Genomic DNA, 15,308 nt, shown 5'->3' with positions numbered 1-15,308 from the left:
TAGAACCTCTATAGAAATATTAAACAAAAGATAATATTATAATGCCAAGCGAGTACGTTAAGAGAAACGACAGTTACAAAAGTTCCCGCGTCGTTGTTAGTAATAATATTTAACGTTCGACGAACGACCTTCTTTCAACGTTTGGATAGCAACCGAGGCTTAAAATAACTTAAGAGCATTGTGTAACTGGAAGTCAGTTACGAAGCAGTGCAAATGCACTTATTTTGAATACAACCAGCATTGAGGACGATAACGGAATTTTTTTACGGGTCTTATTTCAATAGGTGTGAATGGCATTTTCAAAGAACGTACAATGCATTTAGGTGGCTTATAAAGATGTTCCAAAAACTGTCTTTACAAGAACGAAATCAACTAACTGTTAATTTTTATTGTTTACAGGACAATATGTTGCAGCCCCTAGGCAATGAGCGAGCGAGCTTTCGCAGCTTACGAAAGAACATTGGCGGTCGTTGGAAGCGACTCGTCAATAAGAAGCCAGAGCAAGAAGTGTACACAATCCCGCCTGAGCTCAAACCTCAACTCAAGCAAATATATGTGTACTAACCACCTTCTGTTTACGACGATAACGGCATGAGAAGCAGGAATCTTCTTTGCTTAGTTAATATAGACTTAAACCGAGAGATTCACGGTTGTAATTTAAAAATCATATCTTATTTTTAAAAACCATATCTGTATTCGAATATCAAAAAGCATCTATGTACATTATGTCGTCTATATCTTTCAGCATATCTTTCGACCAATTAACTTTTATGACCAATATTTAAACTTTCATTCAATACTTTGTGATTTTAAGCCTAGATGTATTAATAAGTATTAGAACACTGAAGTTTGATTGCTGTTCCGTTATTGATATTTGAATGTTGAGTGATAGTCAAATGAATTAGTTTAATTATTAATTTAAAGTTACGAATGGAATTAGGAAAATGCGGTCGCGCATACTAGTGACGAAAATCCAATAATTATGATAGAAGCTGATGCCTTGTAACTATGTAATTTTAAATGATTAGGGCATTTTGTAGTTCATTAACTTATTGTAGACGATGATCGTATCTTTAGATGTAGGTACATCGATCAAATAGTATCATGAAGCTATACTTATGTAAGCTATCCTATCGACTTGTGGAAACGATTGTGGAACCTCATTAATGGATGCAGTATTTTTATATGAAGCATTTGAGTTGCGAGTGAGACTGATATATTGTTCAAATTAATAAGACGTAACTTGTAACGTAACACAAAATAATAACTGATTTCGTTCAATGTATCCCATCTTTGACTTGTTTTCTGAGAATTATGAATGACCTAGTTGTAAAGTTACGTTACTTGCATGCTTTGATAGTGTAATTTTCTGGTTTTCGCCCGGTCTTTTCCTACTGTGATAGTAAATGATATATAAATTATGATTGATGAGAAAATGTTGAGTATAAATTCGCTTTGACCTGTCAATTAACAGTAGGACGGACCGACGGTCGAGAATTGTGATAGCTCATATTGAGCCAGATATTCTGATGAATTAAGTTTGTAGATGTAGGTACAATAAACTCAGCCATGGTAATATATTTTCGTTAAAAATCTATCTGTTGCGAAGGATACAATGTTATATAAAGTGTATTTTAACAGTGTGCAGTTACTTTAATCTATCATTGACATAGAGAAAAATAAATTCCATCAGGATGTTATTACCTTGTTTTCTTACTACCTGTAATAAACCTTTACCTACAAAACGATAGATAACGCAACTGTGTTAGTAAGTATCGGAAGAACATATTAATACAATTTACTTATTTGGGACAAACTTTACATAGAGGTTATTGAACCTAAGAGAGTTGCTAGTAATTAATTGGCATAATAAATCATATTTGTCAGCAAAATGAGCATCGTTCAGCTAAAGCTACTGCCCAAGAGGTGTATGAGGTTAAAATTGTTGTGAGAACTTCCGCCTGAAAGAAACAATGTTTCAACTCCTCGCATGGTGTATAAGTAGTACAAAAGTTAAGTTTACTAGTGTGTTTATAGAAGCAATCTATCAATAGGAAGTGAAGTCAGTGAACAAACTCTTGCAAAATCTATTACATAATTAGGTTTCAATAAGTCAGTAGTAGGTAACTGCTTTAAATGGTCACACACAACCTTGATACAATCAATGGAAGTAATTACCGAGTTCCTAAATATTGAATCAGCTTTGATGTCATGGTCATTACCAAAATACAGTTGTTTTAAAATCTCCAACTCATAACGATCATTATTTTGACTTAAAATAATAATAAATTGTCTCAGTGCTGCCATCTGCGGTACCTTTATTACAGCGCCATCTAACGTTGATTCGAAATTTTACTGTAAGCTGCCATCTAGCGAGATGATATCGTACTTCTTTAGCATTAAAATTGGGTTCTTAGAATAAAAGTATCGGCGGTCTTCAACACTCACGTCGTTTATAAGGCTCCCCATAGATGGCACTGCTAATTTACATCGTTAAAATAGTAAAATAAAATAACCTTCAATCATCATTGCTTTCCATCAGGCACAATTATTGTAGTCAAGCGAAAGCCTATACAAGATAAAGAATATAATAATATTAAATAAATTGAATTTTGAAATATAAAAAAATCGCATTAAATTAACTATCTCGGTGGTGCTCGAAAATAATCTGTTCAGTCCCAGTCATTGTCTGCTAATGCTCAGAATAGAAAAAATAATGATAGATAGATAGAAGAGACATCATCCTTCAACCCGCATTTGTGAATAATGTAGGAGGTATATGCTTTGCAGAGGATCAGGTAAGGTTTTGACGTGGTCTTTGGTTGAATTCCCAGCTCTTGTCAGTTTACGACTCAAAATTGGATTAGGTCTGGACTGGTGGTAGGCATTTACCGTGACTAGTTACCACCCGACCATCAAAGACGTACCACCAAACGATTTAGCGTAGAAACCATCAGGGCTATGGGTAAAATTAACTTCCAAGTAAGTTCGCTTCTATATTGGATGAGATAGCGGTCAAGAGTTAACAAGTCAACTATTAAAAAATAAGGTAAAGTACTTATATGCTGTTAATAATAATAATTCTAATAATACAGTGCGTCGCGCAATAATTGTTGATATTAGTATTCCACATGACGATCTGGTTAAAGCCGAAAAAGATTACCGCCATGTGGAGTGTTGAGTCAACTGTTATTGTTCCGATAGTTGTTTCAGTCAATGATCTTATAGTAAAAAGCTTCGACCAACATTTGAATAAGAAGCTTTCACTTAACTGTTGGATCAAGAGTCGGATACAGAAGGCAGTGGTTCTTGAGACGACGCGTATTGTGAAGAGGTTCCTCACTCTGGAGCCCTGACCACCGGTTGCTTGTGCACTCAAATGTCCCGCAGCGGGAGGGTTGATTTTTTTTATAAGTTTTTAATAGTGTTTTGTATATTTTATGTATAACATTGTTAATAATTTAAAAAAAAGCGTAATAACTAAATGAGAGACTTGAAATAATTCTCATTATTAGGTATCAGCCTCTCTTCTTTTAACCAATAATGACAAAATATTTATTACAAAATAAGCAAAACCGATATAAGATAATATCTAAAGACGACATGAAAGACAAAACCGAACAAACGATAGCCTCAAGGTGGGAACGTGGCGGTCCTTTGTTGTTGCACAAATAAGCTTCATTTTGTCGACAGCCCCATCGATATAAATCGTTAGATGGGCCCTTCCATATTAAAGAACACACAATTTTATGTCATTACCCAAAGACGTGCACGCACATCTTATCTTAATACGTAACAAGCGCATGCTGTGAGTGGACGTGGACTTAAAAAATATTTACTGTTTTTTTTTTATTTTTATCCCTTAATTATGCCTTCGTGTTCATTTTGGAAGTGTAAAAAAACAAGCCACAACATGAATAAAGAGAAATGTGTTACGAATGATGACGTACTTCAATGTACGAAACCAATGACAATTCCGCAACGCTTTGAGGCCCATCTAACGTTCTACGATCGATGGACAGCCCCTCATTACCAGTTCCTGCCTCCTTGGTCGTTGCTTGCGCACTTGTCAATCTTCCTTGTTAGACATAGGCTTATAGGTAGGGTTCGTTCGCAGAGTGACAATTTAGCGTTTAGTAAAATAGAAAATAGAGCCGTGATAGCCCAGTGGACCTCTGCCTCCGATTCCAGAGGGTGTGGGTTCGACGCTGGTCCGGATCATGCACCTCCAACTTTTCAATTGTGTGCATTTGAAGAAATTAAATATCACGTGTCTCAAACGGTGAAGGAAAAACATCGTGAGGAAACCTGCATACCAGAGAATTCTCTGCGCGTGTGTGAAGTCTGCCAATCCGCATTGGGCCAGCGTGGTGGACTATTGGCCTAACCACTCTTATTCTGACAGGAGACTCGGGCTCAGCAGTGAGCCGAAGATGGGTTGATAATGATGATGATGATGAAACCAGAAATATTTAGATACCTATCATATTTTTTATTCAATTACAAGTCAACTATGTACTGCGATACAAGATAGGTAGGTACTTTAAAAAAAAAAAAAAGGATTTCAGATACCAGATACAATAATTTTCTTTTCTCTCTTTTAAATACTTTTGTAAGAAAACAACATTTAATTGAACTTAAGTTTATTTGTACGAGAAAACAATTTTTACCTTCTAAGTCTGATGATGCTATAGTCGATATTGTCGGGAACAAAATTTTGCATTAGGAAAGAAAACTGCGAAGTTTATTTTAGTAAAAGTACCTATCTTGGGGAACAAAGTATCTTCAAAATATCAAGATATCAGGAAAATGTAAAAATATAAGATACACATAATATTGTGTCAATATAAGATACAAAATAAAAAGATAAAAAGTATTTCAAATGCAAGATAACTGACGCCGCGCGGTTTCATCCGCGTGATTCCCGTTCCCGTAAGAATACGGGGATCATACATAGCCTGAAAGAATTTTTCAAATCGGACTAGTAGTTCCTGAGATTAGCGCGTTCAATCAAACAAACAAACTCTTCAGCTTTATAATATTAGTATAGATAACTTACATTTCTGGATTACAGTGACGATGTAATTAATCTAAGGATGATAATATTACACTATAAGATGATAATGATAATAATAATTACGTGCTTTCAAAGGCACGGGGTACCCTAATCTGGATTAAAAACTTTTTCTGAAAAAGTTCTTAGAAAAATAAAAGCTTAGTATTTAACAGCTCGAATAAGGACTCGAACCCAGGACCTCGCTAACCAATGGGCCAACGAGGCAGTTTCGTTAACATAACGATTTTCTGTATGTAGTAAATAAAAAAAAAACAATCGAACAGAAGCAGGGTTAATAGATAGCACATGAGTTACTATGCCGATCATTAGCATTACCCTATGAGGCAAACTATAATGAAGCCTGAAGGGGCCCTTGATTACAATGAAGTTTATTTATGTAATGACAAAAGAAAGCCCCTTGTGGTTAGCGTTTGCTGATTGTCTTTTACGTGCTCTCGGAAATCTAGTTTTACCTATTGACCCATTTCCCTTATTTTATTTGTTTTGATGGGAGAAAAATACGTCGCTTTAATAAATGAATGTTTTTTAACATGCAAGAATAAGTGTTTGATTATATGCAAAGATTGTACAGAATTAGATATGTTACGTTCCTACAAAGTCACCGCAAAAAGTGATTTTTATTTACATTATATTTATGTCTATATAGTTTTTACACATACTTGGATAATGGGCAGGCCACATAATAGGGGCCGAAGGTGCTGTAATGGCCCCCTCGCACCGGAAAGCGCAGTGTTGGTCGACCCCTCACTAGCTGGACCGAAGACATCAAGCGGGTTGCAGGGAGCCGCTGGATGCTGGCAGCTCGAGACCGTTTTATTTGGAAGTCCATGCAAGATGTCTATGTTACGGCTGATAATGATGATGATGAATGATGAGGTTTTACACTTCTTCAACACAGGACTCGACATTGTAGACAATATTTAGGTATTAATTGTTTTAATAACTTTCGTTGTTCACTATGCGACTATATGAAATTAGGACAGTTAGGCACTTTTGTTCGCCTCAGTTTCGATGCACTGGTGGCATATCTAATAATGTATAATCTTTGATAATATCAGATAAAGTTCTCGCTTTCGTTTGGCTACAATCACGCCTGATTGTTAGCGAAGATGCAGTGACAAGGATGGATCCTGTTTATTTATAAGGTATTCACAAGAAACAAAAAAAAAATAGACGCACCAATTGATATGGACTACTCCTGTTCCTGACAATATTTTATAGCATTATTGTGCACATACTGTATTTACATCATCAATAACAACCCATATTCGGCGCACGAGTCTCTTCTCAGAATGAGAGGGGTTAGGCCAGTAGTCCACCACGCTAGCCCAATGCCGATTGGCAGCTTTCCCACAGGTACAGTATAAAGAAAATTCTCAGGTTAGCAGGTTTCTAACCTGAGAGGAGGATTTTTCATCCTTCCTTTAATTTTTATTAATTTATTGCACATAATCGAAAAGTTATAAAAGTAAAGGCAGAGTCATATCCATCTGAACTATCACGTCCTTGACGAACTGCAAATATGTGGAATATCCTTCTAGTTTCCGTCCAATATCCACCTGCTGCAGGTATGATTGCAACCAAACGCTAGCTTATATAATACAAAAAGCTAATAACCTTTGTAGAAAATTATAAACGCTTCCCGTGTGTATACTTTGATGTAACTCAAAAACGTATTATTGTTGGTTGCAACTAAACAAAAACTTGATTCACTGTTATGACATTTTTGTTGGACCATATAGCGAGCTAACGACCGTTTTATGGTAACCATCGTATGGGGAAAGTGGATCGGGGAAATATGGGTATTGCATTCAATGCGCCATGAAATGACAACGTCAGTGGCCATAATTGTGATTGAAACTGTTACAGTGGTGAACACGAACTTTAATTCAAACAATGGATTTACAGGGAGCTATTGACGACAAAATCTTCAAACAACAAGCTATCAATTTATTTTATGACAGTTTCGTGCCAGTCAAATTTGTGAATTCGTTGATATTGTGATTAATTGACCGAATGCGAAGAATTTCCTTTTTGGGAAGGCTTTAAAGCTTGTCATGTGTCTTAGTAAAGGTAAGTACGGTAGCCAATTATGGGCTTTGGACTTTGGAAGGCGAAGACTTTGACGCCGCAAGTCCTAAAATTCATAAGTTCTACGAGTCCACATTGTGATCACGAACTAGTGAGGAGACACTGACGTGAGCCCACGTTGGGCACTGGACTGTGAACGTGTTAAAGGGAATCTTCAACCGTCAAAAGCATATTTTTTTTTGTATTTTCCTCGGTTTAGGTAATATATTATAAAACATGTCCCCAATAGTAGGTCCACAGCAACCTTTCGAGGAATAGCGTTAAATATGTTTTTAAAAAGAACTTTTAGGGTTTTTAGCGAAGGGTTGCCACGAAGCTGGGCCAAAGATCTGGACACTTGAGAAGTGAATGATTCCACATATTATCCCTGGGAAAATACAAAAAATTCACGTCTTGTGCTTAGACAATTGAGGATCTGAAACTACCATCAAAACCACTGTCCAAACCATAATGGGCTTCCATACTTACCTTACCATAGGCTAACAGACTTTCAATGTAAAATGAGGCATGTCTGGTTATCGCAGGCTTTCCATATACTAATTTAATAAGTTTTTGATTATTCTGAATCGTCTGTCGATGTTTTAATTTAGTTCTTATTTTGTAATAGTTTACTAGGATGTTGGGCTGTGTGCGTGGCAGCACCTTTATTGGGTCCTAACTGAAAATCAGTGCTACATACTATTTTGTATAAGAAGTATGAAACAAAATGCTAATTTGTTGTCTAATTTTAGGTTATGCCACATATTGCAGGGCATTCTTTTATTGTTCCACTGTTTGAGTAGACAGTTAAGCCATAATATAATTTAGAATTTGATAATGTGTTTTGTGGCATTACTTAAAAATAAATATCTTTCTTTCTTTATGCAAAAGTTTGTTACAAAGGTATGTACCTAATAATGAACTAGTTTAGCGGAGAACAGAGTCCGTAATAATTACTGTCCTAATTTGTAATTTATAAACGCTGCGGGTCGACGCGCAATTATTTGGGTCTTGACCACACGAGTGAATATAAAAGACGACACCAACATAGAGCGCTAGAAACGACATCTGTACCGACAAACAGATGTTTAAAGCTTTTGTTTTTATTCTATAACAAATTAACCCTTGAGTGCGATCTCACCTGATGTAGTCTAAAATGGAAGTTAACTTGGAGGTACAAGGTGTATTCTACCCATCCCTCTAACAATATCTAGGCGACATCATACCGGTACCGTTAATCTCATGGCGGTACGTCTTTTCCGTAGGTTGGTATCAGTGGTCTGGTGGTAGACCAGATCTGAGCCAATTTAGAAGATATAGAATCCTATAAATTGACCTGTGCTGGGAATCGTAGATAGGACCTCTTTGTTAAGAACCATTGCAATACCAAGTACGCCAGATCATAAAATCTAATCTATCTATTTGCAATGGTTAATTATCAGTCTACTTGAACGGCCTGCGAACGGACCAGTTCTCCGTCCTTATTTATGGAATAAGCTCCATGTACTATTACGACATTCCAGCATGGCAGTGGGTGTCTACCACTTTTTCAATACGAGTTGGTGATGGTGGGCTAAGGTTGATAATGTTTAATTATTTAACAACTATGCCCGCCTAGCGTCTTAAATTGAAAATTAAAATCCTTGTATTGGAACAAACAGAACACATGTCTTGAGTTTTAGAAAGACTAACGTTATTATCAATTTTGTTTTATTTAGCAATTTTTTTTACACTATTTGTAATAATAATAAAGGTCCTTCCATGTAGCCCCAAAGTAAGCGTAATGGTTACTAAGTACTGACACATCCTAATCTCATCACACAAACGATTTCCAGTTTTTTTAATCAAATTCACGGCCTTGGTGCAGTAGATAAGGTATATCCATTGCATTCAATGGGCTATCACATTATTTACATGACGTGAAAATACGAGGTCACATCCAGACGTTCCTACATCTTTGTATAAGAATTCGTGGTTAACTATTCTAGTTCAAATGAACAAGGAATTTTGAAGGGGTTCCATTGTACGAATTAAATAGGTTTTAGGGGATAGTCTAGCGTAAATTAGACGTAACTCCTCCGTCCCATGGGGTCAAACTTGTTGCAATTTAACCGTTAAAGTTGGTCTGATGTGCCTTGTGAGGCGCAGAATATTATTAGAGACTGCAAATTAATGCGCTCTGTTTATGAATGACGGCTAATTTGCGGTTGAAAATTAAATTGATGTGTCACGTTTAACTACTAGGGCGCCTCGGAAACTAGGCGGCCACGATCATAATTACTCATTGGCCGTGGTCACAAATGCTATGGACTGTGGCCAAATCTACTGGCACGACCACGACGTTCGTGAAGTGGTCACTAATCTTCAGGCTTCTGTTCACTCACGAATTGCTCGCGCAAATCTGGTTGCCCAGGTAGCATGACGTCACAGTTATCTTATTATAAGCGGCTAAAGTTTCTGTTTGTCGCCGATAGCTTATTGTTTGCTTGCATAAGTATAATAGCCAATAGAGAAGAACTAAGTGCATATAAGTCATTGAGAATATTGAACCCGCTAGTTAAAAATGAGCATTATGGTATAGCAGCTTTTCTATACACTATAATATACGCAAATAATAATTTTATTATTCAATAGGTATAATATAACGCTAATGAATCCACTGCACTCTTTTTAAGTTACAAGCTCATAAAAATAGGGGTGTTATTACTTAATCTAAGTGGATCTTACTGTAAACTCTTTTGCATATAATCCTCAGTAAAGCTTCTTAATACTTTAAGCCATTTTTTCCTTTAATAGGTTCGCCCAAGGCAGCGTATCTAGGTATTTGTTTTTACACTACAACATTGCCGGCTTAATTGTAACATAAACGTATCTTTTTACGACACAAACAACTTTATTAGAAAACGAAACCTTATCTGGACTACGGTGGATTAGTACTAGTATATAATAGGATAGTGGGATAGTGACAATTATTTTCTAGGAAGTGTGTTTAGTTCTTATAGTTTGAAACATTTAGACATCTTAACGGTACCACCGCACCGCAAAGGAAAGTAGTTAACGATAATAAATGGTTAGATAATGATCCTTTTTGTTTGTTATTATTTGTTTCTAATATGTTTTTTTTTTCTTTTTACATTATATAGGCGAGTGCTTGGCTGCAATCATGCTTGAAAGTAAGCGATGATGCAGCCAATGGTAGAACGCGCTTGCTAAGAAGATGCCTATTCACTCTTGACTTGAATTTACCTATGTTGTAGTTGGTAGGGTAAACGGATCGAAAGGGCCTCCTTGGCGCAGTAGTATGCGCGGTGGTTTTAAATGGAGGTCCATGGTTCGATCACTGGCTGAGCCGATTAAGATTTCTTAATTGGTCTAGATCTGGCTAGTGGGAGGCTTCGGCCGTGACTTTACCACCCTAACGGCAAAGACGTACCGCCAAGCGATTTAGCGTTCCGGTACAATGTCGTGTAAAAACCAAAAGGTGTGTCGATTTTTATCCTACTCGTTACTTACAAGTTAGCCCGCTTCCATATTAGATTGCACCATCACTTATTCTCAGGTGAGATTGTAGTCAAGGGCTAACTTGCATAGAATAAAAAAGGACATTCCATAACTATAATAAATGACTTCTGGTTTAATGTGAGTTAAGACTGTGTTATGTAGGTATTAGACTTATTTACGTACTTATGTTACACATTATTTTGATTAACTATTAATGTAATATGTACACGAAATAAATTAATACCTAGGTACATAATATATTTCTTTATGATACAACCTTAACAAAAAGATCATGTTGTGACCTGACATATAACATTCTCATCATACATGTTGAAACTGTGTTGAAAATACATTATTTTGTGTATTTCTTAAAATAAGTTCAGTAAACTTTGCAAGATAAGTATGTTACACACCTAATAAATTACATAAAAAACGCATCAAAACTTTTTCATCTTGATTACTTTGCGAACTCACGATACCAATGCGATTATAGAGGCTTTATCGAGTTTCCCTCAGTTTTCCAAGTTGTGAAAAAGTTCGCAAATCTAACATGTGAGTCTCGTCAACGTAATAAATATTGTTAGGATAATGAAAATTTTCTGAGAAAATTCTTTCTGGCGTTATGCATACGGTTCATATTATTCAACGTTTCATATGTGTTTGGAAGTTGTTACGTACATTTTCTTGTCTCTTGAAAATGTTTTTCCTTTTATTCTGTTAAAAGTAGATACGTATAAAGTAGAGTATGTAGTTAAGGATAAACATAATTGTAGTAAGAATTGGCTCTGTGGTAAATTGAACTTTAATTCTCAGAGCTTTAAAACTAATTTCTTAGACTAGAGTACCAAATTTAGTGGAAAAAATGCAATTATTTTTATTCAGTGTTCATTAATACATATAAACAAAATTGCAGTTTCTGACTGTGAATTTAAGATATTTCCCAAGTAGTTATAGTTAGTTACACGATAATAAAACACAATCAAGCTAAGTTTCTGTCTGTTTGTCCTGGCAAAGCTCTGTTACGGCTGAACCAAATGAGACGTATACTGGTAGATAGAGGAGGGTTTTTAGCAACTTAATATAGGCTACTTTTTACCCCGAAAAATCCATGGTTACAGCGGGATTTATGAAAAACTGAATGTCACGCGGACGAAATTGCGGGTAGTTGTTAATAAAATTATTAAATTGAAATTGACTAATTAAGAAAAAAAGATGAAAAATAATATGTATCAAACATCCATCACCTGTGTTAAGCCTGTGCCCTTCAGACCGGAATACAGCAATGCTGCTTGACAGCAAAATAATCAAGGTCGCACTTCCCTAGACGAGTCCTGACACAAAACGTCTAGTACAACTCTCTCTAAGACTACTGTTAAAGATTACCCCAATTGGCAAATGTCAGTGTATTTATAGCCTATATTTTCTCACTGGGAAATGCATATATGCATCTTTCCCGAAAGTGTTGCGGAAGAAAGACTTCTTGGCATCCTCTGGAAGGTATGTGGGACTCGCCGACCAGAGGACCAGAATACCCACTAAAACCCAGCGCAACCCTCCGCGTTTTAAATAAAGCAGCATCGGATCGAATGAGATATTCCACATGGCCACTTCGACGATATCCATATCCTATCCTATCCTACTAATATTGTAAACGCGAAAGTTTGTATGGATGTTTGGTTGTTTGGATGTTTGGTACTCTTTAACGCCGCTACTACTGAAGCGATTTGGTTGAAATTTGGAATAGAAATAGATTTTACTCTGGATTGACACATAGGCTACTTTTTATCCCAAAAAAAATCCATGGTTCTCGAGGGATTTGTGAAAAACTAAATTCCACGCGGACGAAGTCGCGGCGTCCGCTAGTCTAAAATAATTAAAAGAAATATCCAAACCAAAAGAAAAAGACCGAAATCAAGAACGAAGAGATTTACTTCATAGGAATCTCCGCCTCCTACTCTTATTTCTTCTACAGGTCATTGTATCTAAAGAGCCTATTTCAGGTATAGCCTGCTTGGTTTATGATATGGTTTTCGTTAGTTAAGCAAACTTCCAAACTACAAGGAGCCAAAAATATAGCGACTTCAAAGACAGAAGCCCTACCAATTTTCTTAGCAAGTGAAGCGCAAAAGTAATCGCAGAAGTAATACTCTTATCTCGATGTTAACAAAAGATATTATTATTCCAAGTGACTTGCCAATATTCAACCTTGCCAAGGGCGTTAACAGAATGCCCTTTGTTATTGTTCATCTTCAATGCAATGATTTTAAATTCACGTAAATACTTGTAAGTTTGTTTTACATATTACAGTCTTACCTTGATTAACACGTTCGCTGCGGTACGAGGTCGATTAACCTCGTACCACACCACAGTTTTAGTCCGGGGTCAAAAAACCTCGTATCGCGCGGTACGAGGTCAATTAACCTCGTACCACAACACAAAAGTTTTAGTACGAGGTCAAAAAACCTCGTATTGTATTGAAGAAGTACTGAAAAATCAGTGCCGCAGCGAACGTGTTAAGATTATTTTATATTTATTTTCTCTTATAGATTGGTTGTTAGTGTTCGTTATTTTTTTTGTACTAGTTTTATACATTAGGGGTCATTTACACGAGCGGCAACTGCCACCGACGACTGCAGTCGGCGAGTTCTCGGCGGGAGTCAACGGCAGTCGACTGCAGTCGCCGACGTCTCGGCGGCAGTTAACGGCAGTCGACTGCAGTCGTCGGTAGCAGTTGCTGCTCGTGTAAATAACACTTAATGAACACTTATATTTGATAACAAAACTTCATAAATTCAAACATAGCTTAGAACAAAGTCGCTTCGTCTGTACGCTTATAGACCAGGAACCAGGGAGAATTTGTACAATTCTTTACTATCAAGGTAATTTTTCGTAAGTAGCTTCATCTTGATGAGACGCTCAACTTTTTTACAAAAAATCTTGATTCTGGTAGCTAACAAGGTTACTAGGTAATAAAAACTTCTGAGCGTAGGCCCGAGATAACCTACCATTTTATTTTAGGACAATGTGGCTGTTAAGTTGTACTCTTAATTAAGCATTGGTATGTTAAAAATATTATTTTTATATATTATAACCCGACTGCTTAAGTGTAGTGAACTGAAAAGAGAAAAACAAGTAGGTATCAGAATATGTACAAAAAATTCTGACTAATTTATTTTTGGTGCTACACACCAACCATCAACCATAACCACGCAATTTGTAGGACAAAGTTGTACTACAAATCGCGTGGTGCGTTATCTTGTTTCTGCGCTCAGAAGTTTTTATTACCTAGTAGGTAACCCTGTTAGCTACCAGAATCAAGAATTTTCGTATTATATTTTCGTTGAGCGTATCATCAATATGAAGCTACTCGCGAAAACTTAACTTGATTGTAAAAATGCTCCCCGGATCGCGTAGTTCCAGATTGTCTCGGTATACGGGGATAAAAAATATAGCTATATCCCTGATAATGTAGTTCTCATTAGTGGAAGAAATGTTCAAATCAGTCCAGTATTTTCAGAGCCTATTTATATACAAACAAATCTTTTCAATTTTATATAAATGAAAAACAGTAGCAGATATCAATAAATGCTGGGGATGTTCGGTTTAATTGGAACATTTTAATTTGTTAGTTTGCTATACGAAACAATTAATTTAGCACAACATATCGACAATATAAAATACAAGACGAGTCACGAAAATTCTGTTTGGTTTCGGCGTTCTCTTTTTAGTTTTTCGCCTTTTGTTTTATTTATTTTAGGGGTTCTTGATAATCTATTTAACATACATGCTATTGACAGATCACATGATCTGTCATTCTCATACATTTTTTCTCGTTTTCTAAGCGTTTGCGATCATAGAAAGAGAATCGATGTATTACTTGGTTTCAGGGGGTCCTTCCTTGTGTGAGAGGTAATATGGAGCTTAAGCCCATCACGCTGCTCTGCTCGCCACTGCCTGCTGCATGCGGATTGGTGGTGGGCTCTCAGTATATAACTTACAATTTACTAGCAAAAACTAGATATACTTTTCGCTAGTTAGTTGTAAATTACATAAATGATTTTTATCATCTTCGACTTCGTCCGCGTGGAATTCAGTTTTCACAAATCCCGTGGGAACCACGGTTTTTCTGGGATGAAAAGTAGCCTATGTGTTAATTCAGAGTAAAATCTATTTCCATTTCAAATTTCAGCCAAATAGCTTTAGTAGCCGCAGCGTGAAAGAGGAACAAACATACTTACACACTTAAACTTTCGTCTTTATAATATTAGTGTGATTTTTCGTTTTACCCACCTGCGAAAACCACATAAATACCCTTTCATTACTTCCAGATAAGCACGAATATTTTAAATAATAATAAAATAAGTTTAGAATATCCCTATACTTTCCCCTTCTATGTAGTAAAGATTGCAGGAATGGCCCCACTAGCGGGGATCAAACCCACAATCTGGCGGTGTTCAGTCCAATCTTTACAACCTGACCTATTGAGGCTCTAAATTTATGCTTATATCGCATGTATCAACCTTAAAGTGGAACCAATCTATTTTCTTCGGAAGCACATTATCCAATAACTTTTAATCTGCGATGGGCGGTTCACCTTTCCCTATGAGTTGAGCATTTCAAAGGCCGGCAGAGGGTGAAAATTAACACAATACAGGGTGTG

General features: G+C 36.4%; 1 protein-coding gene across 3 annotated transcripts in view; it reads left to right on the top strand.

Annotated features, from left to right (window-relative positions):
* The window catches only part of LOC112042839 (uncharacterized), a 224,165-nt gene extending 222,465 nt beyond the window's left edge, over positions 1–1,700 (top strand). For all 3 annotated transcript variants that reach the window (XM_024078008.2, XM_024078009.2, XM_024078010.2), the window contains one exon: positions 400–1,700. In XM_024078008.2, coding sequence (XP_023933776.1) covers positions 400–564 — 165 coding nt within the window. In that variant the 3' untranslated portion in view covers positions 565–1,700. The remainder of the gene's footprint in view (positions 1–399) is intronic.
* The last annotated feature ends 13,608 nt before the right edge of the window (positions 1,701–15,308 follow it).

The sequence above is a fragment of the Bicyclus anynana genome, chromosome 12 (assembly GCF_947172395.1).
Source record: "Bicyclus anynana chromosome 12, ilBicAnyn1.1, whole genome shotgun sequence".
NCBI lineage: Eukaryota > Metazoa > Arthropoda > Insecta > Lepidoptera > Nymphalidae > Bicyclus > Bicyclus anynana.
The sequence above is the reverse complement of the archived record's forward strand: the minus strand, read 5'-3'. Positions and strand labels throughout refer to the sequence as shown.